Here is a 26,333-nt window from a genome sequence, read left to right as displayed (position 1 = left end):
ATTGCTTGTTTCTCCCAAAAGCAGAATGCTGGTGTTTGGCCTCCATAGGAAAGATATGGGAGTGGCTACATCACCGAGAAATTGATATATTTTGGCACATTTCCAAGGGAGTTTTGTGCTCTAAAGCATTAGGAGCTGGAGAAAAGAACTGTTTATAGCATTGAAAGTGAACACGAATCCTTGCCTATCTCTGTGGTCACACTTTTTTTTCAACTCATGGTAATAACTTTAAACTTTACAACCAAAATTATGATTAAGGCAAAATATTTACACAGTGACTCAAAACAGTAGTAAAAGTTTCTGTGACTAAGCAAGTTTGATTCAAAATTTTAGCTATTTGAATTTAGGAAGGAAGATGACTGTCTGGGATTTCACTTCCAGAATCTTGTGAGTCATCTGGCTGGAGCAAGAGTTGTTTTAAAATACAAGGGGGGTTGTTTTTTTTAAAAAAATCGGCCTTGCACGTTGTTGTTTTTTTAAAAGAGGAGGAGTCAAGCTGAAAGAAAGAAGGAGGTGCTTGAACTCATCATATCACAGTATTTAAACTTAGTTTCTCAGAGTGGAACAGCAGTACAGGATTAATCAAAGGGTAGCTTATTTTAAAATACTGTAGTCATAATTTTAAAAACCAGAAAAGAAAAAAACTTTTTATAAAAGTAAAGATGCTATTGAAGTTGCAGATTTTTGCAATGTTTTGGGGAGCTTATGGCTATCAGCTCATTCCCAGGATTGAAGAGTGTGGACTGACATGTTCTCAGGTATGTTGCAGTTTCCTCTATATCTGTTGTCTCTGAATAAGTAAATTAAATGCTGATAACTGGAAGCACCTGATATACTCATGGAAAACTTCTTACATGTGCCAGTTTTCAGGTGGGGGCTGTGCATTTCAACAAAAAAAGAAATATATATTCCATTGAGCTTTCCCTAAAAATGTAAAATAAAAACATAGGGCAATAGCCAATGTTAATTATACTCTGAGTAGACCCATTTAAATCAATGGTCTGTTGTGGATATGAGCAGCATTCAGAGAGCACCCATACAGTGTTGCAAAAATTCATAGAAACATTTTTTGTGGCTGCGAAAGAAAAATATCTGCATTTTGAAGTTAGCAATGCTGAACTCTTTCTGGTTATGCTTGATACTAAACGCTTGGCAACACAGGTTTTCAGGAACTGTTATTTCTAAATATTAAAAATATAAAAGAGGAAATGAGAGAGAAAAATCAGACAGATATAATTCAGTCCATATTAGGATAGTGTGCAGATCACTTTGATGCTGGTCATATTTGCTTATAAACTATGAACACTGATGAAATTAACAAAACATTGGTGCCTAAACTGAGCACAGAATTGTTTTATATCCTCACTGACTATCTGCTTTCATATAAAGCGCTCATGGATTTATATGATCACCAGGAGCTGGAAAATAAACTAATTTAGATCAAAACTTTAAACTCATTCATTCCTGTGGGCTTGTGCACTTCTTAGGCTTGGGCTGTGTAGTGGATATAATGAGATAAATAAACAGCACCACTACAGCCATGTCATTTTCAGATTGAATGACTGCTTTAAGAATACTGACTTTTCAAAGTATCTCCACTTGGGGGCAGTCCTGCAGATATGCTGAAGTGGAATACAATTCGAGTAGTGAAACAAGGTTGAGCGGTTTATGAAAGCAAAGTTTTCAGCTGAGAGCCACACGGCGTTAAGAAGTGCAGTTAGTTTGCTAACAGCAGGTAGCTGCAACAAAATGTTGCCATGCATCCTTTCTCATAACAGGATAGAGTTTCTGCTAACCAGTCCTTCCAAGCGGGTTACAGTGGTACCTCGGGTTAAGAACTAATTCGTTCCGGAGGTCTGTTCTTAACCTGAAGCTGTTCTTAACCTGAAGCACCACTTTAGCTAATGGGGCCTCCCGCTGCCACCGGGCGATTTCTGTTCTCATCCTGAAGCAAAGTTCTTAACCCGAGGTACTATTTCTGGGTTAGCAGAGTCTGTAACCTGAAGCGTATGTAACCTGAAGCGTGTGTAACTCGAGGTACCACTGTATATGCACACCCCCTCCCCCTTTTAAATGATTGATCCTCAGCACTGCAAGGCTATTCAGCATGGACAAAGGACTGGAGTTCGGTAACAGAGTTCCATGTCAAAGATGCCAAGTTCAGTACCTGTCATTTTTAGGGCTGGGGGAGTCTGAAATCTTAAAGAGCTACTGCTAGTCCTTATAAGAAGTGCTCAGCTAGATGGTGGGATTTGTGCATGGGTAGGCAAACTAAAGGGACGCGGGTGGCGCTGTGGGTTAAACCACAGAGCCTAGGACTTGCCGATCAGAAGGTTGGCGGTTCAAATTCCCGTGATGGGGTGAGCTCCCATTGCTTGGTCCCTGCTCCTGCCAACCTAGCACTTCGAAAGCACGTCAAAGTGCAAGTAGATAAATAGGTACCACTCTGGCGGGAAGGTAAATGGCGTTTCTGTGCGCTGCTCCGGTTTGCTAGAAGCGGCTTAGTCATGCTGGCCACATGACCCAGAAGCTGTACGCCGGCTCCCTTGGCCAGTAAAGTGAGATGAGCGCCGCAACCCCAGAGTCGGCCACAACTGGACCTAATGGTCAGGGGTCCCTTTACCTTTACGTAGGCAAACTAAGGCCCAGGGGCCAGATCCTGCCCAATCACCTTCTAAATCTGGCCTGTGGACGGTCCAGGAATCGGCGTGTTTTTGCATGAGTACAATGTGTGCTTTTATTTAAAATGCATCTCTGGGTTATTTGTGGGGCATAGGAATTCGTTCATTCCCCCCTCCCCAAAATATAGTCTGGCCTCCCACAAGGTCTGAGGGAAAGTGGACCGCTGCTGAAAACGTCTGCTGACATTTACAGAAAAAGGGCTAAACTCACTGGGTAGTTTTAAAAGTTTGGAATAAGCTGGTTTTCTTCCGGAAAACTAACATGAATCAATTACGATTGCTCTTGTTGGATAACAGGAGTCACTTCTCGAAGGGCTGATTCATCCTTCATTTTGGGTGACTTGCTGCTTGTTGACTCCCTCCTGCTCAATGTGACTTGCTCTCATTGGAAGTTATTACGAGGTGATGACATCTGGCGATATGTCGAAATCTCATTGCTATTAATCTGTAACGGCTCCTTCACACATGCAATTCATCAGGCGATGCACACAGTTGTTAATTTCTTATACGATTTCCCCCCCTTATTTTTAAAAAAACCAATAAAAAAAATGAAATGTAACGTTTTCCAAAACTCAAACAGAGCGTACTGAGTTCCTGCAAATACATCACAATGTAGTCAGATATTGTACAGCTGTACCTTGGGTTAAGTACGTAATTCGTTCCGGAGGTCCATTCTTAACCTGAAACTGTTCTTAACCTGAGGTACCACTTTAGCTAATGGGGCCTCCTGCTGCTGCCGCGCCGCTGGAGCACGATTTTCTGTTCTCATCCTGAAGCAAAGTTCTTAACCTGAAGCACTATTTCTGGGTTAGCGGAGTCTGTAACCTGAAGCGTATGTAACCTGAAGCGTATGTAACCTGAGGTACCACTGTATACCTAAAGAATGCAGTGCCTGAATTCACCCTCAAACATACCTTTCTTGAGCAACTTGTGTCACGTGTGAGTTTTGTTCATATGGGATAGAATATGGAAGAGAAATCAAAATGACATTGCTGCCCACGAAGGTTTTATATCTGTGTTAAAAACAGAGGTAGCAAACATCAGGGCTTTTTTAAAGTTTGGGATGGCAGTGCTATAGTGTGTCGGGGCAGAGGGGCAATGGCCCTGGGTGCAAAAAGGCACCCCCACAACAGTCTCCTTCATGTGACTGAGTTCCTGCCGCCTTCTGGAACTGAGGGGAGTGGGGAGGCAAGCCATACCTGCACTGGTCTTTTGGTGTTGGGGTGGTGCCTCCTTCTCCTTGTGGCCGGCGAGGCGACACCCCTGGGCTGGTCAAGCTGGGAGAGTTGCCAAGCCGTGTGGCCACTGCCATCAGCAGGGAGACACAGCACTTGCCCTGCCCTGGGCACCAGCAACCCCTGCTATGTCACTGGCAGGGAGCAAACTATTTGGACTAGAAAGCAGCCCCGCTCCATCATAAGCAAGCAATTCCTTCAGGAAGTGTCTACTGATGAGAATGCCCTCGGATACATGTTTGGAATGCAGAACAAGTCCAAATTGACAGAGGAGTATTGGGAGATAATCGTCTTAGGGTGTTCATTTAAGCACCCAGCAGTAAGACATTCCACTCATTAAATCAGTGGTGAAATTATACCCACTGCCATAATTTCAAATGTTTTAAAAATACATAAATAGAAGGGCTTTTTCTCCCAGTTGGAGCCAACCTGCACCTCTTTTCTTAGAAAAATAGCACTGGTTGAAAGTATGGTCCACTGATTTGGTTCTTCGGTTTCTGCAGAACAGCCATGAAGTTCTGAAACTTTAAGGTGAATTGTTAAGTGAGAATTTTATGCGGACTGTGTTTTCATTTGGTTTGTTCTCTGTGCTCAGTCTGTATATTAATTATTACAGGGCACCCCCAGCCCACCCCCACCAGGAAGACTGACCTTTTCCTGCTTTTGCTTGTGTAGTTTTTCTCTTTCTAAAAGCAATACAATACGACGAAAAATGAAATAACTGCAAAAACTGGCGGCAAGCCTATTTTAAAGGTATTGTAGGTTATCTAACCAGGTCAGTTCTTTTGAACCCCCTGATAATTTGGCAGCAAACGACACACTTAGTAGTGAGTAATCCCCCCCAACACAATGGGACTTGCTTCTGAGTAAACATATAGAGTATTATCAAGAGGAGTATTACAGGGAAACTCCATGGTTTTAATTGTATGTTGCTTACTCTTTTTTCACAATAATAAAAGTGCTAAAACGTGGAGCTCTGTTTCTCTCTCTCTCTGCCTCTCTCTCTGAAAGAATATGTAGAGGAGGAAATAATCAAGGTAAGCTGGGATTCCCCTGTCAGAGGAAAGTTTGTTTTAAAAAGCAGTCAATGAATCATGAGGGAGTTCTCTCCCTGTTATGGTTTTGGCCTCTTAACCTTTGTTATGGCTGTAGCCTGTAACCTGTGTGTGTTGAAACCTGCACAACATTAACACCTGGGGAAAGCTGTGATCGCCATAATTTATGGGCAACTACTTCGCAGTGGTTCGGGATTGTGGCTTATGGCTTTAGGGTATTATTTATTTAGTTATTACATTTTCATACCGCCCTGCCTCCAAGGCGGTTCACAGCATAAAAATACAAAACGGGAAAATCACAAAATACATAATGAAACAAGAACAAGTGATAAACCCGCCCTAATCAGCCAAAGGCCTGGTTACAGAGAAACATATTCTCCCGGCTCCTCAAGATATGTAGGGAGGGTGCCAGGTGAGCTTATCTGGGGAGAGCATTCCACAGACAGGGAGCCACCACAAAAAGGCCCATTCTTATGCTGCCACCTTCCAGATCTTTCATGGAGGAGCCAAACAATGAAGAACCTCAGATGATGATTTCGGGGTCCAGGTCGCTTTATATGGGGAGAGATGGTCGTTGAGGTCCTGGGGAACTGAGCTTTATAGGTCAAAACCAGCACTTTGAACAGTGCTAGGAAGCTTAATGATTTCTCCAGCATCCTGCCTGAAAGCTTTCTTCTTCTTCTTCTTCTTCTTCTTCTTCTTCTTCTTCTTCTTCTTCTTCTTCTTCTTTCCCTTTCCTGTGTTCTGTTGTTGTTGTTGTTGTTTAGTCGTGTCCGACTCTTCGTGACCCCATGGACCAGAGCACGCCAGGAACTCCTGTCTTCCACTGCCTCCCACAGTTTGGCCAAACTCATGCTGGTAGCTTTGAGAACACTGTCCAACCATCTCGTCCTCTGTCGTCCCCTTCTCCTTGTGCCCTCCATCTTTCCCAACATCAGGGTCTTTTCCAGGGAGTCTTCTCTTCTCATGAGGTGGCCAAAGTATTGGAGCCTCAGTTTCAGGATCTGTCCTTCCAGTGAGCACTCAGGGCTGATTTCCTTCAAAATGGAGAGGTTTGTTCTTCTTGCAGTCCATGGGACTCTCAAGAGTCTCCTCCAGCCCCATAATTCAAAAGCATCAATGTGTTCCTGTGTTCTAGAGGGCACTTAATCAGATCAAAGCTCTGCCTTGGTCATGCTTGACCTTTCAGACCAAGATGAGCAGGAGATGAGCGCAGGTTCCCGTTGATCACTTGCGTTGGCAAAGATCCCTTGGGGCTCCTTACGCATCTTTAGTTCCAGCATTCTTTGCTGATGACCTACAAGTGTCTAACAAACATGTTTGCTTTGTTTGTTCTGTGCTCTATTAAAAGTCACAACTAGTCCCGAGAAAGAAAAGAGGACTACTTAGAGTTGCCCTTACTTGCCCGCATATTTCCATGCTATTTGAATCAGCAGTGGAATTTTTAAGAGCGCAGGATTTTGTAGGTTAAGTCACATCAACACCATTCCTTTAAAGCATTCATACCGTTTTGAGGCTGAATAATAAGAATAAAATTTTTATTTGCTGCCCATCTGACTGATCTACCCCAGCCACTCTGGGAGGCTCCCAACAAATTAAAACACAACAAGACATCAGACATGAAGAGTCGGACACAGCTAAACAACAACAACAATAACAACAATTTATTACTTATACTCCACCCATCTGGCTGGGTCTCCCCAGCCACTTTCCATGGCTCTTAACAGAATATTTAAAACATGATAAAAAATCAAACATTAGAAACATCTCTAAACAGGGCTGCCTTCAGGTGTCTTCTAAAAGTCAGATAGTTGTTTCTTTCCTTGAAATCTGATGGGAGAGCGTCCCACAAGGCGGGCGCCACTACCGAGAAGGCCCTCTGCTTGGATGCACACCATACATTTAAAAGCACTGCACTGTAATCCTGGAAACTAGTGTACAGAGCTCCAATTCCCAGCACGCTTAACAAACTACAGTTCCTAGGGAACCTTGATGAGGTTGTAAGGAACCATAGCTCTGCGAATGGGATTCTGACAATTCTCAGCACTGTCAACACAGTAGTTTCTCTGGTGCAAGCCAAGTGTTATAAGAGTTCTTTCAATGCATGATGTGGGTGACAATAGGGAGAGGCTATAGCACAGTGGTTAGAGCAATCGCTTTACAAGCAGAAGTTATTGGGTTCAATCCCCAACATCTCCACAGAGATTCCCTGCCTGAAATCCGGGGCAGCCACTGCGAGTTAGTGCAGGCAATATAAGCTAGATGAGCCAACAGTCTGACTCAGTCGAAAGCACCTTCCTATAACATTCCTATGATTTCTTTTTCTCTGAACTGTGTCAAGGGACTGTGCTTGACATCCACTCAGGGCTTGAATTTCATCCCTGCTTTTGGACTTATCATCAAAGGTTCACCCGACCCCAGGCTTCCTCCTCATTCTGGAATGTGCCTTCCCCATGCCAAACTATTTATAGACCACAAAAGAGAGATTTTCTTTCCCCTGTGATTAAGTTAACTGCCTCAAATGGTTTGCAGGAGAAATGACATTGTTCTGCCACAGTTGCTGAAACAGAAATCTGTATCCTCTTTCTTGCAAATAGAATTCACCGGTCTGCCCAGTTAGCTACACAAGTGGCCAAAATGTGGAAACCTTTTTGGGGAAAGTGTATTTCTGAGGTTTGATGGCTCATAACACCTGATTGGCTCTCTAAACACTCGTGCTCATTGGCTACATTCATTTTTTTAAAATTTAAAAATTTAAATTTTATTAACATATAAAACACATACATACACATTTACACAATACACATACACAACACAACACAACACACTACAGTGGTACCTCAAGTTACATACACTTCCGGTTACATATGCTTCAGGTTACAGACTCTGTTAACCCAGAAATAGTGTTTCAGGTTAAGAACTTTGCTTCAGGATGAACGAATTAAGTACTTAACCAGAGGTACCACTGTACCTTATTTTCATAACATAAATCATACCTACATTGCTCTATATAATACCTACCTATACTGTACATATCAACATACCTACACACCTACCCACACGGACACCCACCAAGTGACTTGACTTCCAGCCGTTCTTGTTACGCTACTTTATTTTTCCAACTAGCTTAAACACATTTCATTATTTCTTTAATCTCTTCTTCTATCTTGACTTTACTCTCCTTTCACTCTAATCATTTTCTGCATTCACTCAATATCTGTCAGAAATTCTACTTTTTCCACATAAATTTTGATGTATTCCTTGAAGATAGCCCACTCCTTATTCATTTTTTGTACCATATCTCCTCTTATCCTCCCTGTTAGTTCGGCAATATGGAAGTATTCCATCATTTTAGATAACCAGTCTGTTTTAGTTGTGACGCTGCTACTTTTCCAATTTTTGGCCATCAATAACCTTGCCACCATAGTTGCATACATAAATATTGGTCTGACTGTTCTTTTTATTTCCTCTGACATGATACCTAGCAGAAAGGATTCTGTTTTTCCCCCAAATGAAAATCTAAACATCTTTTTCAGTTCGTTATAGATATTTTCCCAGAATCCCACTATCTCTTTGCACTCCCACCACATATGTAGAAAGGTTCCTGCCCCATTCCTTGGCTACATTCAAATGAAGGCAAGCTGCGGCATATCGACCTGAGCAAGTTGTGCTTCCTTTTTCTGGTTATTTGTCTATAACTTTGGATAGAATACAGATAATTGAACAAACCTTGTTGCATTGCATTCTTCATTCAATTCTCTTTCCACTGATTTATAATTTTATGGTATGGTTCCCCCCAAAAAAGTGGTGTTATGAGCCATCAAACATCACCTTTTCCAAAAGGTTTCCACAATTTTGGCCACTAGTGTAAAGCTCTTGTTTGATGACAGCAAGAGGATGATATTTGATTTTTGCTGTAGCGAGTCTGCTTCTCCTCTAGAAACCCATGAGGAGTGTCTATGATTTGGCTGTATATGTTTTGATGGTTATTACCGTATTTTTCGGCCTATAGGACGCACTGTCCCATAAGGCGCACCTAGTTTTTTGGGGGGAAATAAAGGGAAAAAATTATTTTCCCCCCAGGCGCGGGGCTGGGGAGGCCCACCCAAGCTTCCCCCGACCCCAGCCCCCAAACAGGCAGCTCTCTGCAAGCTGTGGGAACCCAGCGCTGGCTCCCGCTGCTTGCGGAGAGGTCCGTGAAGCCTGGACGCGCTGAGCTCAGTGCGCACAGGCTTCAGCATGCAGGCAACTCTCCGCAAGCAGCGGGAGCGCCCCCGCTGCTTGCGGAGAGGTCCGCGAAGCCTGCATTTGCCCCTTAGGACGCACACACATTTCCCCTTCATTTTTGGAGGGGAAAAAGTGCGTCCTATAGGGCGAAAAATACGGTATCTTCTGTTGATGTTGACAGGGACAGATTGTTTATGACTTCTGGTCAAGACATTGAATTCTGGAAGTCTGTTCTTAAACCAAAACATTCTTACACCAAGGCGTGCAGCGGGGGACTCAATTTTACAAATGCAACACACTCGACAGGAAGCAAAACAGGTTCTTATCGCACGGCAAAGTTCACAAACCAAAACACCTACTTCCGGGTTTGCAGCATTCTTAATCCAAGTTGCTCATAATCTAAACTGTTCTTAAATCACGCTATCACTATACTTACTAACCCCCCTTGTGCTGGGCTGGGGGTGGGTGGGAATTAAATTGAGTGGAGATGCTCCCCATCTTGGTTCTCTCAGCTGAGCTGGTGTCTCACCCTTTATTGGCACCTGTGGTGCACATATACCAGGCAGGACCCGTGGCAGGGCATCAACCATGGCTCTGACCTGGTGGAACACTCTGTCTCATGAGACCAGGGTCCTGCAGGATCTGATCTCTATCCGCAGGGCCTGTAAGACAGAGTTGTTCTGCCTAGCCTTTGGCTTGGAATCAACTTGATCCCCTTCCCCTCTTACCTTTCTCCTTCTGTGATGGAACTCCTATTTGGGGACTTCCTTGGCTTTTTTTCTGGCCCATGTATGACCAGTCTAGATAGTTGGCCTTGGTGAAGATTTGATGTTTTCATCCCCAAAAAGTTTTTGATTTGAGTTTCTACTGAAATGAGGCTGCATTTTAATGTATTTTAATCTTGTTTTTAAGTTGTATTTTAATCAATTGTTTTATACCTGGTGTTAGCCGCCTTGAGCCTGGTCCTGGCTGGGGAGGGCTCTGGTTGAGGCTAATCTAACTTCTTTAGGGCCGGGACCTCTAGGGTTTTGCTATTTATGGACCTTAAGGTCCTCCGTGGGGCATACCAGGAGAGGCGGTCCTGTAGGTATAAGGGTCCTAGGCCGTGAAGGGCTTTAAAGGTCAAAACCAGCACCTTAAATCTGTCCCTGTACTCCACTGGGGACCAGTGCAGCTGGAAAAGCACTGGGTGAATATGCTCCCATGGCAGAGACCCCATGAGGAGCCTTGCTGGTTTGTCCTTGCAGGACTCCATACCTGGCTCCAGGGCAGGGCTACGTATGACATCAAACTCTGCCAGTCATGCTCTTAAGACAGTTTGCTTGAGATCATTTAAGGCAACATTCCCTTTCCCTCAGAATGCTTTCACAGGTCTTTTTTTTATTAGAATTACTGTCAGCATTGTATTCATTACTTCCTTGTATAATTCCAGTACGGGCAATAAAGAACGCTTGTCTTTTATTTTGTTTCCCTTTTAAACTACTTCCTGGTTTGTGGATTGCTGTTCGCACTAAGCTTCTTCAGTATGGCTTCATCTTAGCTATATATATCTTGGCTAGTAGGCTGAGTTAAGGGACAGTCCCTGGTAAAGGTGAAATCAAATCTTTCCCATGACGTTGAAAAGGCTACAGTTCCTAAGTGTATTTCCTTGAAAAAGTTTCTCAGTGGCATCAGGATGTGTGTGTGTGTGTGCACATTCTGGTGGTGGGCAGAGCAGAAAACGCTAATTTTATTTTTGTACAGGGGGCAAGTCTCTAAGCACATGTCCCTCTCTGTCTCTATCTAGGTGAGCAGGAAGCATTTTCAGAGATCAAGGGCACCTGCTAGCCGGGTAAAAATATTCAGTGAGGGTGAAAACAAGGCTGGTGAATCAGTGGTGTAGCATGGGAAGGATGGGGGGAGACAAGGGCAGTTGCCCCAGATGCAAAAGTGTTAGGGGGTGCAACATTTCAATACCTGGTGCAGCTGTGCACTTCCATAAGTAGGCTCTGTTAAAAACAGCTTCTCCATTCAAACCAGGAAATGACCTCTCCAGACAAAGGGACGACTCTTCTTATCTCCACAGCTGCGACCCCTTGGGTGAGGCAGATGCTGTTAAGCAGTTGAATGTGCATGTGCATCAGTTTCTCTCCTTCCCATATCCTCTGCGTTGCCACGGGCACTAGCAACCCACGCTACACCACTGCGGTGAATAGTCTGGTCCGGAGAGATGTGGCCTAGGAAGGTGTGCAGCCTGATTTTAACCAATAGGAGGGACTGCTCCATAGCTCAACCTATAGCTTCCACTTTGACCTACGATAATACAATCCACCAGCCAGGAAGAAGCTTAAAACAAAACAAAGAACTTTATTGCTGATAACCGACTGAAAACAAAACAAAGAACTTTATTGCTGATAACTGACTGAAAACAGTAAAGAAAAACGAGAACAGCAAGATAAGTCCCATACGCCTTCTAATTCCTGGACCACACTTTTAATTCCCGGGTGCTGGACACTGGATTTAGCATGTTAAAATCAAACCAGGCATGTTCAGGAGATCACCTAGGATGGGCCATTAAGGAAGACAAAAGGAAAGTGATAAGCCGTTAGGGATTTTGCGAGAGAGAGGGGTCTTACCTTGAGTTGGGTAGAAGAACAAAGACTCATAGCAGAGTTTCAGGTTTGCAGTTTTCCCTGGTTTGATCTAAAGGAAAAGTCGGAAAGCTGTGAGGCAATGGAAAAGCGATCTAGGCAGCTTCCTAGTGTAAAATTAGGAGTTATGGAAGGTGGGGTAGCAAGGCAAGCTGCAGAGCAACAGGCAGCAAGGCTGATGGCTGCTTGAACCCAGCACTGTGATTATGAGACCCTCTTGAATGGAATGCTGTACACCCCTCTATCTGAGATTCAGGTTGTATATATTGGTTGTATATAAGGTTGTTTTCTGCTGCTCCAGAGAAGCGGACACGGAGCAATGGTTCCAAACTACAAGAAAAAAGATTCCACCTAAACATTAGGAAGAACTTCCTGACAGTAAGAGCTGTTCGACAGTGGAGTTTGCTGCCAAGGAGTGTGGTGGAGTCTCCTTCTTTGGAGGTTTTTAAGCAGAGGCTTGACAACTATATGTCAGGAGCGCTCTGATGGTGTTTCCTGCTTGGCAGGGGGTTGGACTCGATGGCCCTTGTGGTCTCTTCCAACTCTATGATTCTATGATTCTATGATATGTGTAAATTATCCATATATGATAAAGACACTACAGTCTTTGCTGTGCCTCTTTTCCGAAGGAAACACAAACCCCAAGCAAGCGTCTAGAATCGCTGGAATCTCGCACAGCTGTGGCGATTGGGTTGGTGTGTAACAATAGCAATTTATCTTTGTACATTTATTTGCCTTGCCTTCCTCAAGATCCCGATGCCATTAACCAAACAGCAAAAAAAAAATCTCAAGCAAATCCACACCCGAGAAGTGAGAGTTTGAGACTTCTGCTCCTGGCTAATTTTATGTGTGATGAGGAACACACTTTTAATATGCATGCAAATTATATTGTGCCCAGCTTTACTGATAAGCAGAGATATCAGGTCCCTCTTTATTGTGTAGAGAAGAATGACTCAGCAGTCTTCTTTCCCTTGTACCAGGAAACGGAATCTGACTTTGCAAATCAGGCAGTAAATCTGACAGAGATCCATTTCTTATCTCTTTGGCACTGCTAGCAATCATGACCATTTTCATGTGTGTGCGTGCATGGTTATAACCCTCCATTCCCCCCCCCCAACAAACTCCATTGATGCAAATAGACAAAGAGCAAGAGAAATAAAAAATGGTGTTTGTTTTGTGTAAATCCTGTTTCTCAAGTCCAAAAGATCTCCCCCAGAGTGACTTGTAAGAAAATTAAACACAGTGAAAGCATTTAAAAAGAGAGTTGTACAACAGTGACACAAACCATTAGACCTGCAGTAAATATAACTGTATTAAAAATAAATAAATCGGAAACATAAATGGCCTAAAGGATCAACAAATCGAAAAGGTGTTTCAATTGGCACAGTGCCATGGAATGCCATGGGCAAAAAAGACATAATTCTCACTGCCTAGTAAGCCTCCTTGGAGAAGACATTCTCAAGCCAAGGGGCTGCATGGAAATAGCCCTTTTGCAAGTTGTCGCCTGCCTCCCCTCTGAAGGCAGGAAGACTTGGAGAAAAGTCTCAAAGGATGCTCTGAATACTCTGGCAGGGTCTTGTGGAAGAATGTGGAATCCTGGAGCTAAAAGGTAAAGGTTAAGGTACCCCTGGCCATTAGGTCCAGTTGCGGACGACTCTGGGGTTGCGCTCTCATCTTGCTCTATAGGCTGAGGGAGCCGCGTTTATCCGCAGACAGCTTCCGGGTCATGTGGCCAGCATAACTAAACCGCTTCTGGTGAAACCACAGCAGCGCACAGAAACACCGTTTACCTTCCCACCGGAGCGGCACCTATTTATCCACTTGCACTTTGACGTGCTTTCGAACTGCTGGGTTGGCAGGAGCAGGGACCGAGCAACGGGAGCTCACCCCGTCACGGGGATTCGAACTGCTGACCTTCCAGTTGGCAAGCCCTAGGCTCTGTGGTTTAGACCACAGCACCACCCATGTCCTTGACAAAGTAATAATAATAAATAAATAAGAATAATAATGCGCACCCCACCCCCCGAGACCATTCCATTGTAACTATCCAACCTCCCAAAATTTCAACACCTCTCGCGATGGTCTAAGTGGCTTAGTCATGCTGGCCACATGACCCAGAAGCCGTCTGCAGACAAACGCCGGCTCCCTTGGCCTATACAGCGAGACGAGCGCGCAACCAAAGAGTCGTCCGTGACTGGACATAATGGTCAGGGGTACCTTTACCTATTACTTTGTCAAAATAAAAGTAATAATACTTTTTAAAAATAATAATAAAAAAGAGAGCTCCCGCCACATTCCCAAAGCCCACCCAGCTTTGGGAAGAGGCAGCACAGCTCCAGCATCCTGTGAGAGATCCGGTACTTCTTTCCCAAAGCTCCGGAAGCTTCTACCTGGCTTCGAGAGGGAGGCGCAATGCTCACATGCACGATGTCAGGACATCGCCCCCCCCCATCCTCTCAAGCTGCTGCCTCCGGCCCTAACTGTTAACCTATGGGGGGGGAAAATCACTGCACTCTACTGATGCTCACCCCTGGTGGCCTGTTTGAACAGTGCCCCCCCCTTTCTTCTTTTCCACGACACCCTTAATTATTCCAGCATGTGTGTACACAGTGCGCCTGAGCAAATTATACAGATGGGGGGAAAGTACTTCTTGGGTAATTTATGAGTCATATTTTGCCTAATTCTTCTGCTGAATGTAGGTTAGCGGGTCACCGCAAAGAATTCTCAGAAATGAATTTCCCCAAATATCCGGAGTTCTTAAAAAACACAAGCCAACCCAAACAAAAGCAGTCAGCCACACCATCCTTGCCCTGCTTTGTTCTGGAACAGTTTCACTGCTTGTACAGCTGTCATTGTTTTGCTTGTTTTTATGACTGGATAGCGTAATGTTGTAAGCTGACCTCGGTTGAAGGGCACGTAAGAAATCTTAAAAATAAATGCATCCTTTAATACTAACAGAAAATACACACACACACACACACATATAGTCACAAACATACACACACACAGTGCTTTTTCTGGGGGGATGCAGGGGTACGCATATTATCCCTAAACATTTTGTAAATATAAGTTTGGCCTCATTGAGGGGCAGTATTTCAACATGAGTAGGAAAATGAGAGTACCCATAAACATTTTTTTATAGGAAAATAAAGCATTCTCTCTCTCTCTCTCTCTCTCTCTCTCTCTCTCTCTCTCTCTCTCTGTGTGTGTGTGTGTATGTGTGTGTGTATGTTTGTGAAATGGTATTCTGCCAGGGAGTTTTGGAATTTTCAGTCTGCCTATGTTTCTGCATAATTGAATGCAAGTTTGTTTAAAATTTTATTTATGCTAACTGATGTTAGCCTTGACACAGATCTGTTTCCCCCTTTGCTTGCCAAGCTTTTGCTCTGTGATGGTTGGATGCATAGATGCAAATAAACACATCTGAATCTTGTGGAGGAACTGAGGCAGGGCCTATCATTTGGCCAATTAAAGCAGCTGCTTCAGGCAGCTGTTTTTTTTTGGGGGGGGGGTTGCAATGGGGGGTGTCATGAAAGGGCATCAAACAGTAAATATCCGAAAAAGTACTGACTGTTCATTGTCCACCTCTTTCAAGATAAAGGCTGTGCTTTTATTCCCATGAAGCCTAGGAGCTTTAAGCAGGTTTGCTTCTGAGAGAAGGCAAAATCGCGGATTACCCAAGGAACAGATCAGATCAAAGGAACTGCTTTAGTTGTTCCCTTCAGATCAAATAACAATTATAGATGTTTGACTTGCAAGTTTGACTTGCAAGGCTGTATTATCCAGGAGACCCAAAGAGACCAGCCCACCCCCGCCCTGAGTTGGTGCCCTTGTGCATTAAGAACTTTGACAGGTGAGCAGGGCAACACAGCTGTCAATTATCTGATGTCATAGGGACAGAAAAGTTTCTGGACCAACATTTTCTCCCCACTGTCTTGAACCTAACAAAACCAGTAGTTTTCTGGACATCTAACTATAGTTTGAATCCTGGTTAAAGGTTGTTTTGGTCCATAAAGGGGTGGGGAAACTGTGGTTCTCTAATGTTTACTGGACTCCTCACCTCCATCTTCCCTGACCCACAGATATGCCGACAGGGGCTGATGGAAGCTGGAATAACAACATTTGGAGGGTCACAGGTTTCCCATGTCTTTCCCAGAAGAACAAATAATTCTACTTTCTTTTTAAAGGATTGGACTTTCAGAGTGCCCTTCTCTGCCACTGATAATGTCTGAACATATGCTTGTCATTGTCATACATAATAACTTTGTAAGAAGAGTGCTTTTTATTCCTTAGACACACAGTTTAAACTAACGGCTTTCCCCCCCATTTTTCCTCCTTCAGGGATTTCTTTGCAGAACACAAGCTTCTAGTAAGTATAACCTTTTCATTGTTCTAGAAATTAAAGTATTCAAATACCTAAGTGGACTTCAAAGCTACTTCAGAGCTTGCTCCTTGAAATTGCCTGCTCAGCTATAGACATCACCAGTGATTCTCAACGGCTGGCTTGCCAAAATACAGTTGTACCTCGGGTTAAGAACTTAATTCATTCTGGAGGTCTGTTCTTAACCTGAAACTGTTCTTAACCTGAGGTACCACTTTAGCTAATGGGGCCTCCTGCTGCTGCTGCACCGCCGCCACACGATTTCTGTTCTCATCCCGAAGCAAAGTTCTTAACCTGAGGTAGTATTTCTGGGTTAGCGGAGTCTATAACCTGAAGCGTCTGTAACCTGAATCGTCTGTAACCCAAGGTACCACTGTATACAACAACACATGAAAGACTTGAATAGCAGCCTTAAATCTAATGTAAAAATGGGGCCTGGTTTTTATACAGAGACACTATTAAGGAAAGGAACACCTCCATGTGGAAACTAAGGCTTCTGCATAAGATCTCTTAGTTCAGCTGTTAGTGACCGGTGGTGCTGTGGGTTAAACCACAGAGCCTAGGACTTGCCGATCAGAAGGTTGGTGGTTCGAATCCTGCGATGGGGTGAGCCAGAAGCGGCTTAGTCATGCTGGCCACATGACCCAGAAGCTGCATGCCAGCTTCCTCGGCCAGTAAAGCGAGATGAGCGCCGCAACCCCAGACTCGGCCATGACTGGACCTAATGGTCAGGGGTCCCTTTAAATTTACCTTTACCTTTACATAGAAATTATCATTCCATCACCACTGAATACTTTCTTAATGCCTAACGTCTGCAGCTTTCAAACTTTCTACCTTCATGGGCTGCTATCCACTTCTGCATCCCCTCCCCCCGTCTATCCCAGGGATCATAGAATCATAGAAGTGTAGAGCTGGAAGGGACGACAGGGGTCACCCAGTCCAATCCCATGCAATGCAGGAATCTTTTGCCCATTGTGGGACTCAAACCCATTACCTTGAAATTAAGAGGGATGTATGGCCCAGCCTATTTCCAGTCTATGTCCTTTTCACAAGTGCTGAATCACAGGGCCAGTCAAGTCCCAGTTTTGTGTGTGCGAATAAAACAAACACGGAAAATTTGCATGTAAACTGTCAGGGAACTGCCATCGGAAAGGCAGGAGGTGGAGGGGCTCTCAGAGGTCAGGAGAGACTCAGCAGCGGAGGAAGGCACCAGTAGGGGGAGAATGGGAGATCAGAGAGAGAGAGAGACGAAGGACTGGCTCAGGGAGTCTTCCAGCGATAACAGCGGAGAAGTCTCAGGTCCTCCCATAGGTACACCCACTCCACGCCGGAAACTGTCACGCCGAGAATCCAGACGACGCCTTTCCGTCAAGGAGCTTTTATGCTGGAGTAGATTCCGTAAACGCCCACTGTCGGATTCTGCCAGCGACTGAGGGAGCCACGCTTAAGGGCTCCGCTAAAGACAGAGTCTTGCTGAGCTGAGCAAACTCTGAGGGACTAAGCTTTTACGCACAAGCAGCTCATCATCCCATCACAGCAATCCGACAGTCTCTGAAAGCCGCTTGTGCAAGGAGAGGCATCATGAGCAACCCAGCCGGAGCCGGAGAGGCAGGAGGAGCTGGAGCTGGTCCAAGCCTGGAAGAAAGGTACAGGATGTTGGAGGTCCAGCTAGCACTGCAAACGGCTAGGCTCGAGGAGAGGAGGGCTCAGGATGCAGAAAAGGGGAAAGCTACCCCACTCACGAGGAAGGTGCCAGGATTGGTGCAGAAGTTTGGGGGGGATCTCAGGAACTATCAAGCCTTTAGAACAGAGATGCAATATGCCCTCAATCTGCAGTTTGATGACTTTCCCGATGAGGAATCGAGGGTAGCGTTTGTGATTGGCCATCTCGAAGGGGGGGCAAAGGACTGGGTGAGACCCCTGATGGCAGCTAATAATGACGCCCTAAAGGACTTTCGCGCCATGGACCTGATGTTTTCCAGTGAGATTGAGCAGGGAGTGGTGCGCAGACAGTTAATGGGGTGTAAACAGGGGAGCCGATCTGTCCGTGAGTACTGGACTGAGTTCACCATGTTGATCCATAAATTGGGATGGGACATTTCGGCGGAACCCATACAAATGCTCTTTGAAGAAGGGCTATCTTCGGCGGTTAAGGACGAACTTTCCCGGGCGCCCAGGGCGGAGTCTATGGACCAGCTGACTAAATCAGCGCTGGCCATAGGAGCACGCCAGGAGGCGAGAGCTTTGGAGAAGCGGGAAGGGAAGGGGGAACGTTGGAGGGATTTCCGCATTCCAGAGATTCCCGAGCAGCATTCCCCGCCAGTAGAGCCGATGGAAATTGGAACAGCGCGCGCGCGCGGGCAGTTTCAAACCCCAGTGAAGGGCGGAAGAAGGAGGGAAAGAGCGCCAAGAAATGTTTCCTCTGCCAACAGCCAGGTCACTTTGCCAGAGTCTGCCCACAAAGAAAGGAATGGCAAGGGATGGCGGGAGCTGTTGGGGGGGGAGGAGGAGGGAGTGAAGGAGCAAGTAAAAGCCAACGCCTGGCTGCCACCATCGGGGCACAGCAGCCAGGCCAAAGAGCAGTGAATGTGCCCACGCCGGAACCACCAAGACCATCGCTTGTAATAGAGGTGTCGCTAGAGCTGCCAAACGGACACCCACTAAAGATAAAGGCGCTATTGGACTCAGGCAGCTCCTGTAATTTTATGAGTAAGGAGTTTGCAGCCGAACACCAGATACAGACTATCCCTTTAAGTAACCCTTTGCAGGTGACCACGATTGATGGGAGGGTGCTGTTGGGAGGAGAAGTTAACCAGCAGACTGTCCCAATGATAAGGAGGGTGGCAAGACACACGGAACTGATAGCGTTTAATGTGGCCACCTTGGGAGGCGCGCCCATTATTTTGGGAATGAGCTGGCTAGCGCTGCATGATCCGCTAGTAGGATGGCACCAGATAATAGTCTCCTTTGGGTCAGCGCATTGCCTGGCACACTGCAAGGAAGGGGAAGGCCAAGTAAGAACCCAGGCCACGCTAGCAGGGATGGAGATAACAGATAAAGGGAAGGTACCACGACAATACGCCGACCTGGTTAACGTCTTCAGCGAAAGAGAAGCAGATAAACTGCCCCCGCACAGACCCTTTGTCAAATTAACTTACTCCCAGGAGCACAATTGCCAGTGGGCAAGCTGTATGCAATGTCAGACAGTGAGATGCAGGAGTTAAGGGAGTTCATTGACAAGAATCTCAAGCGAGGTTTCATCAGAGAGTCACGAGCAGTGGGGGGCAGCCCAGTGTTCTTTGTGGACAAAAAAAAAATACTAATAAACCCAGATTGGTCGTGGACTTCCTGGCCCTAAATGCAGTGTCAGAACCAGTGACTTTCCCCATGCCCAGAATCGATGACATTTTGACCCGGGTGAGGAAAGGAAAATTTTTTACCAAGCTGGACCTAAGGGGGGCATATAATCTGATACGTATGAGAAAGGGAGATGAGTGGAAAACCACTATGTTCACCCCCTTGGGGGCCTTTGAGTACCTCGTTATGCCCTTCGGTCTACAGGCAGGCTCGGCCTGTTTTCAATCGTTCATGAATCACGTCCTGGGACCATTGCTTTACAAGAACTGTGTAGCGTTCTTAGATGACGTCCTGGTGTACTCAGAGAATGAGGAGCAGCATGTGCAAGATGTAAGAGAGGTACTGAGCAGACTGCAAGAAAACCAGCTGTGGGTGAAACTGGAGAAGTGTCAGTTTCATACCAGAGAGGTGGAATTCCTGGGGTACCGGTTGTCAGACAAGGGATTGGCCATGGATCCCAGCAAGGTTCAAGCGGTACTGGAATGGAAGACACCGAAAACTAAGAAGGACGTGCAAAGGTTTCTGGGCTTCGGAAACTTCTATCGGAAGTTCATCAAGAACTTTGCCCACTTAACGGCGCCCATCACTGATTGTCTTAGCAGCAAGAAGAAATTTGTCTGGACGGAAGAGGCGCAGCGAGCGTTCGAAAGATTAAAGAAGGCGTTTGCACGTGGATCTACAGCAACCAATGAGAGTGGAGACTGACGCCTCAGACCGAGCGGTGGGGGCCGTGCTTTTACAGCCGGGAAAAGATACGTCGGAATGGAGACCGTGTGCCTTCTTCTCGCAGAAGTTGAACAAATCCGAGAGGAACTACACCGTATACGACCGAGAACTGCTCGCCATTCATGAAGCGTTCCGGAGATGGCGACACTTGTTGATTGGGGCGCAGCACAAGGTCCAAGTGCGGACCGACCACAAAAATCTGGAATACTGGAGAACTGCCCGAGTACTGAACCAGAGACAAGTGAGATGGGCCCAGGAGTTCTCCAAATTCCATTTTGAAATTTGTTACGTACCAGGACCAGAGAACGAAAACCTGAGTATTTAGAGGGGGAGGGAGCACCTGAGGAAAGGCATATCATCCCTGAGGACCACTGGGTGTGTGGGGCAGCATTGGTGGGGCAAAGAGAACTGGTAGAGGGTACCGAGAACGATGAATACGCCCAAGAGAAACTCAGAGAACTCAGGGGGACAGGGGAGAACACAGGGGGGTTTGAGGAAAAGAACGGGGCGTTGTATTACAAAGGGGCACTGTACATACCCGATGGGGAACTGAGGGGCAGAGTGCTCAAGCAGTTACACGACAGCCCCACAGCGGGGCACTTCGGGCAGCACAAAACCATGTGGTTGGTTACCAGGGATTTTTGGTGGCCCAAGGTGAGGGAAGACGTACGGGAATATGTTAGGGGGTGCGACAGGTGCCAGCGAGCGAAAGGGGAGAGGCTGGCACCAGCGGGGCTATTGGAACCCTTACCCACACCAGAAAGGCCATGGGGGAGGCAGTATCCATAGATTTTATGATGGATCTGCCAAAATCCAAAGGGAAGACAGCTGTCATGGTGGTGGTAGACCTATTAACTAAGATGTGCCATTTTATAGCCTGTTCACACGCGGTCACAGCGGAAGAAACCGCCAAGTTGTTTGTAAAGCATATTTTCAGGTTGCATGGCGCCCCCTTGAGGGTGGTCAGCGATAGAGGGAAACAATTTACTTCCAGGTTCTGGAGGAAGCTCATGAGCTTACTGCACGTGGAAGTCAATTTTTCTACTGCCCGGCACCCAGAAACCAATGGGCAGGCGGAAAGGGCAAATGGGATTTTACAATACTTGAGGTGTTATGTAAATGACAGAGAAAATGATTGGGTAGATAAGTTGGCCCTGGCAGAATTTGCCTACAACAACGCGGAGAATGTGTCCACAGGGATAAGTCCCATCCTGGCTAATTATGGGTGTCATCCCAGGGCATTTCCAGGAGAAGGAGGGGAGAGATGGAGTGTCCCGGCTGCGGAACACTTTGTTGAAGAGATGGAAGCGATCCACCGGCAACTCCAACTCAACTTATAGAGGGCCAAGGAAGAATACAAGAAGCAAGTAGACAGAAGCAGAAGGGAAGGTGAAACTATAAGGGTGGGGGACAGGGTGTGGCTATCCACCAAAGGACTGCCGTTCAAGGGAGGGTGTAAGAAATTGAGACCCAAACGGCTGGGACCCTTTGAGGTCATACAACAGGTCAACCCGGTGGCATTCAAACTCAGATTGCCCAACCACATGAAACTGCACCCAGTATTTCACAGGTCTCTACTGTCGCCATATCGAGAGGGGCGAGAGTGGGGGGAACGTGAGAGGGAGGTTACTCAAACACCAGTCATAGAAGAAAGGGAACGCAACATGCATGTGGCAGAAATCGTTGATTCCAGGTGGAAAGGGAATCAGGTGGAGTATTTGGTAGAATGGGAAGGGGAAGCAGAGTCGGAAAACACATGGGTACCGGCAGAGGAGGTCAATGACGAGGTTTTAATAGAAATGTTTCATCAACGGTTTCCAAGGAAACCTCAGCCCGTGGGATGGTTCAGGAGGGAACACTTCGGCACCACCGATGAGGAAGAGGAGTTTGAAGGGTTCCCAGAATCAGGACTGGAAGAGGGAATAGACTCAGACGAGGAAGAGGACACAGGGAGAAGAGACGGGAGGCAGTGGAGAGAAGTGTTTGAATCCTCTGATGACGAGGAGTGTTCTTTCCGGGGTTTTCCATCCTCACCATCAGCAGGGGAGGGGGCGGGAGGGGGTGAAGGGGGCCCTGGAGGGGAGGTGGATGTCAGGGAACTGCCATCGGAAAGGCAGGAGGTGGAGGGGCTCTCAGAGGTCAGGAGAGACTCAGCAGCGGAGGAAGGCACCAGTAGGGGGAGAATGGGAGATCAGAGAGAGAGAGAGACGAAGGACTGGCTCAGGGAGTCTTCCAGCGATAACAGCGGAGAAGTCTCAGGCCCTCCCATAGGTACACCCACTCCTCGCCGGAAACTGTCACGCCAAGAATCCAGACGACGCGTTTCCGTCAAGGAGCTTTTATGCTGGAGTAGATTCCGTAAACGCCCACTGTCGGATTCTGCCAGCAACTGAGGGAGCCACGCTTAAGGGCTCCGCTAAAGACAGAGTCTTGCTGAGCTGAGCAAACTCTGAGGGACTAAGCTTTTACGCACAAGCAGCTCATCATCCCATCACATAAACTGTATGCACTTTGTACATACGGCAAACACATTCTTCCTCTAAAATGCACATTTCTGTTTGTTTTTCAATTCCTCTCCCAGTAAAATATGCATATTTTTTTTGGGGGGGGGGACTGAAAAATTTGGAGAAGTGTGTACTCTGATGGATAGCTGTGTTCTGATTTCCATACATAAATCAGAAACCAGCAAGTTATATATGTTTGATTTAAAATGCTCACCAAATGATTTTATCTCCCACCCTTAGCCTATATCACAGAATCCTCTGTGTCACAGAAGACTCTTGGAAGAGGCGTATGTTCTAGGAAACCCACTCAATTCATATAGAGAGTTGGTTAGACATGTTGGGTCTAATAATCTCAGGAATCGTATTACGCACTCTGGAACATACCCAACCCTTCTGTGCCACTGAGCTTGTTGTATTATTTATTTCATTTAGGAATCGCTTCCCCTAAAGAACCTGAAGTGATTAAACCATAAAAACATCAACAATAAGAACATCTCTAAAACAATTTCAAGTCCATACAGATACAGATCAAGCCAGAATATCAGGGACAGACTCGCGCTTGTTCATCTCTCAAGCAAGTTGAGATAGGCAAACTGCCTTTGGGAGAAAGATCTCAATCATTTCTGATCTTCCTTATGAAGAATCCCTGATAAGCTTCCATACATCCTCAGGATTCCCCAGAACATGCTTATATGAAAATTCCCATAATAACATTGGAAAAGCCCTAAGCATGACACCTTGTGGCATTCCTCCACAGTGAGTAGCACGCATTTGTAAGAAAATCCACATTCAGTAGTTCTTGTATTGATCTGATGATGGTGATGATTGTATTCTGACTTACTGGTTGCTTAGTACAAAAAGTCTCCAAGCAACTTCCGAAAAGGTTAAAAGCCCCCAAATGCCCCAAACCTAATAATAACCCATCAATTAACCCATCAGAAGAAACACCAGCACCAGAAACATTTAATCCAATAGGCCCTTCATCAGATTGCCATAGAGTCGTGTGAAATAAGATCAGCAGATGAGAAATCTTTGTGTCTGTGATAGCAAAAATATTCAGACCAAATGGTTTGGAAGGCTATGGTGCCCTCTTGTGTAAATCTGCCATTTAGCCACAGCTTTGCAGGAGTCCTTCCACTTTGGAATTTGAATCCTCAGTCCAATAATAATTCCCCAGAAATATTTAATGGGCTTGACATTGGAAGAAGAAACCCCCAACATCACTAAGTGTGCTATTAATTTAGTTCCCCCCACAAGATAATCAGAGCAGCTCAGGTCCTGTGGGCCAACGGCATGGAAACTTTGGTTCGTCTGCTATTGGACTTCAATTCCCATCATCCCTGAACCTTGGCCAACTCTACTGATGGGAGTTGTAGTTCAGCAAACATCTGGTGGGTCACAGCTTCACCACTCTAGGCCCAGTGGAGCCAGTTCTGATCTTATGCAGCAGAAAGGGCAAATATTGAGTTTTTGTCTGCAGAAGAAACCATGAATATTCCTATTCTCTTGAATGCTTCCTAAATGCTTTGCAACCCAACCTGGCTATTGCACTTGCTTTTAAAAACATTCTCTCTCTCTCTCTCTCTCTCTCTCTCTCTCTCTCTCAAATAATTTTATTAGTCTTCATGTAAATACAAGAACAACATGTAACTTCTGTAACTAGTCCAGTGGTACGTTCGTATAAAGTTTCATATGCAGTACACAGTACACAAGGAATATGTTAATTTATGCATTATCAATTCCATACTCTCCAACAGTTTCACGGTGAAAATAGGGACGTTCCATCCCCTAAGGATAATTTTACTATTTATACCCTACACATCTTACCGGGTTGCCCCACCCACTCTGGGTAGCTTCCAACATATATAAAAACATAATAAAACATTAAGTATCCTCTCCACAAAGATTCTTATGTTGAGGGTGGAATAAAAGCATCTTCTGCCTCATTTATAAAGGAAAAGAATGGAAGCCAAGTCTCGTCAAAAGTGTCCATCTTGGAAGTGCCTTTAATTACCCTTCTGTGGTGAGGAAGGCGTTCCCATAGAGCCACATTCCAAATATTATTTACCCTGATTTCAATGGGGATTTCTTTAGGTTGTTTCCAGTATCGGGCTATTGTTAATCAGGCTGCTGATAATATGAGCCTGTCTCTACAGCCTTTCCAGAATACGGAAGAAATTGTAGTGTTTATTTTGGCTAGACATGATGGAGTCCAGGGGCAGAGAATAAGCACTCATCCTTTCATTGTGGGTGCCCTTTGAGGGATCGCGTGCGGTGCTACAGTTCCCAGGGAGCTTAATGGCAAACAGGGGCTGGTCTGCCTCTCAGTGTTATTCTTTGGAGGTTCACACCCAGCCTCAGTAATCAAGTTTCTTGCTGGGAAGTGGGGCCAGTCCCATTTATAAATAGGGGGTGGAGCCGACAATAGCCAGGCAGTTGGCTCTGGAGAGTCACCCTCCCTTTGTCTAATATTTCTTGTTTGCAAGTTAACTTTTTCTTCCTGTTTAGCGGGCACTGCTATGGTCTTTGACTGGTTGACTGGTTGCCAGGAAGAAATTTCCCTGCATTGGCAGGTTTTGTCTTCCCCTTAGCAATTCGCCACAACTTTGGTAGTTATGGCCTTTGGTCTTTTCTTCCCTATAATTGGGGGGGGGGGAGCTGAAGTGGGGACTCACCCCCCTGCAGTGGCGATTCCAGGGTCCCCTCTTAAAAGGGGTTATATAGTGGGTGTCACTGGCCAGACATTGAAAAGTTGTCAGTGAACTACCCTGCGTGCGGGGATATGGGCTTACGTCTCACATTGCACCCCCTTATCCCATTTACCCTGATGCAACCCAGTTCCCCCGACTGGGGTGCTGGGAGGGATACACCCCCAAGGCCTAAGCCAAAGACTTCCTACATTCAGAAGTTTAATAAAGTTGTGGCCTAATTTTAATTCCATATAACGTCGTCAGAGTCTTTATTCCTTCCTTATGATCCCTGGGGGCTGGGGCTGTCGTGGCCTGGTCACGCAAAGATAATTTTAAGAGAAGCCTCCTGCCAACGAGCAGAGATTGTTCGTAGGGTCAACGCTTTAAAAAAACATTTTCATGCACCTTTTAAATATATGGGTCTACCCACAGGTGGTATTCTTAGCAGCTTCTGCCACCCTGCTCCTGCCTCTCTGTCTCCTACCACCCTGAGAAGCATGAAGCTGTGGACCGCCATGAAGTGTGGAGGACAAAGGCAATGCTCTCTTCTTTTGAGTGTTAAGGCGACACTACATCTTGAGGGTAAGTAGGATTCAATGTGGAATCTCTGCAACAAACAGGTCGGGCGCCATGGCAGGATGGTGACTCTGGATCCGGCAGTTGTGCCAGAGGCAATGGGTTTTCCTGGGCCTTGGTAAACCCTTTTGTCAGGGACCATGCTGAGGAAGGCTGCACTGAAGAAGAATGGTGGGAGCCACCCCTTCCCCCTGACCCTGAATCTTCCCAGGAGCAGGAGGACAGTATAGATTTGGAACAGTGGTTCGCAGAGGGGCATAGTTCAGAAGGC

General features: G+C 45.8%; 1 protein-coding gene across 1 annotated transcript in view; it reads left to right on the top strand.

Annotated features, from left to right (window-relative positions):
• The first annotated feature begins 306 nt into the window (after nucleotides 1–306).
• Nucleotides 307–26,333, top strand: part of IL17REL (interleukin 17 receptor E like) — a 53,318-nt gene continuing 27,291 nt past the window's right edge. Inside the window, exons 1-3 of the mRNA XM_083699325.1 lie at nucleotides 307–758; nucleotides 16,170–16,197; nucleotides 25,919–26,068. Coding sequence (XP_083555451.1) covers nucleotides 663–758; nucleotides 16,170–16,197; nucleotides 25,919–26,068 — 274 coding nt within the window. The 5' untranslated portion in view covers nucleotides 307–662. The remainder of the gene's footprint in view (nucleotides 759–16,169; nucleotides 16,198–25,918; nucleotides 26,069–26,333) is intronic.

The sequence above is a fragment of the Podarcis gaigeae genome (genome assembly GCF_964106915.1).
Source record: "Podarcis gaigeae genome assembly, chromosome: 10".
NCBI classification, from domain to species: Eukaryota; Metazoa; Chordata; class Lepidosauria; order Squamata; family Lacertidae; genus Podarcis; species Podarcis gaigeae.
Note: the sequence above shows the minus strand (reverse complement) of the source record. Positions and strands in the feature narration are given on the sequence as shown.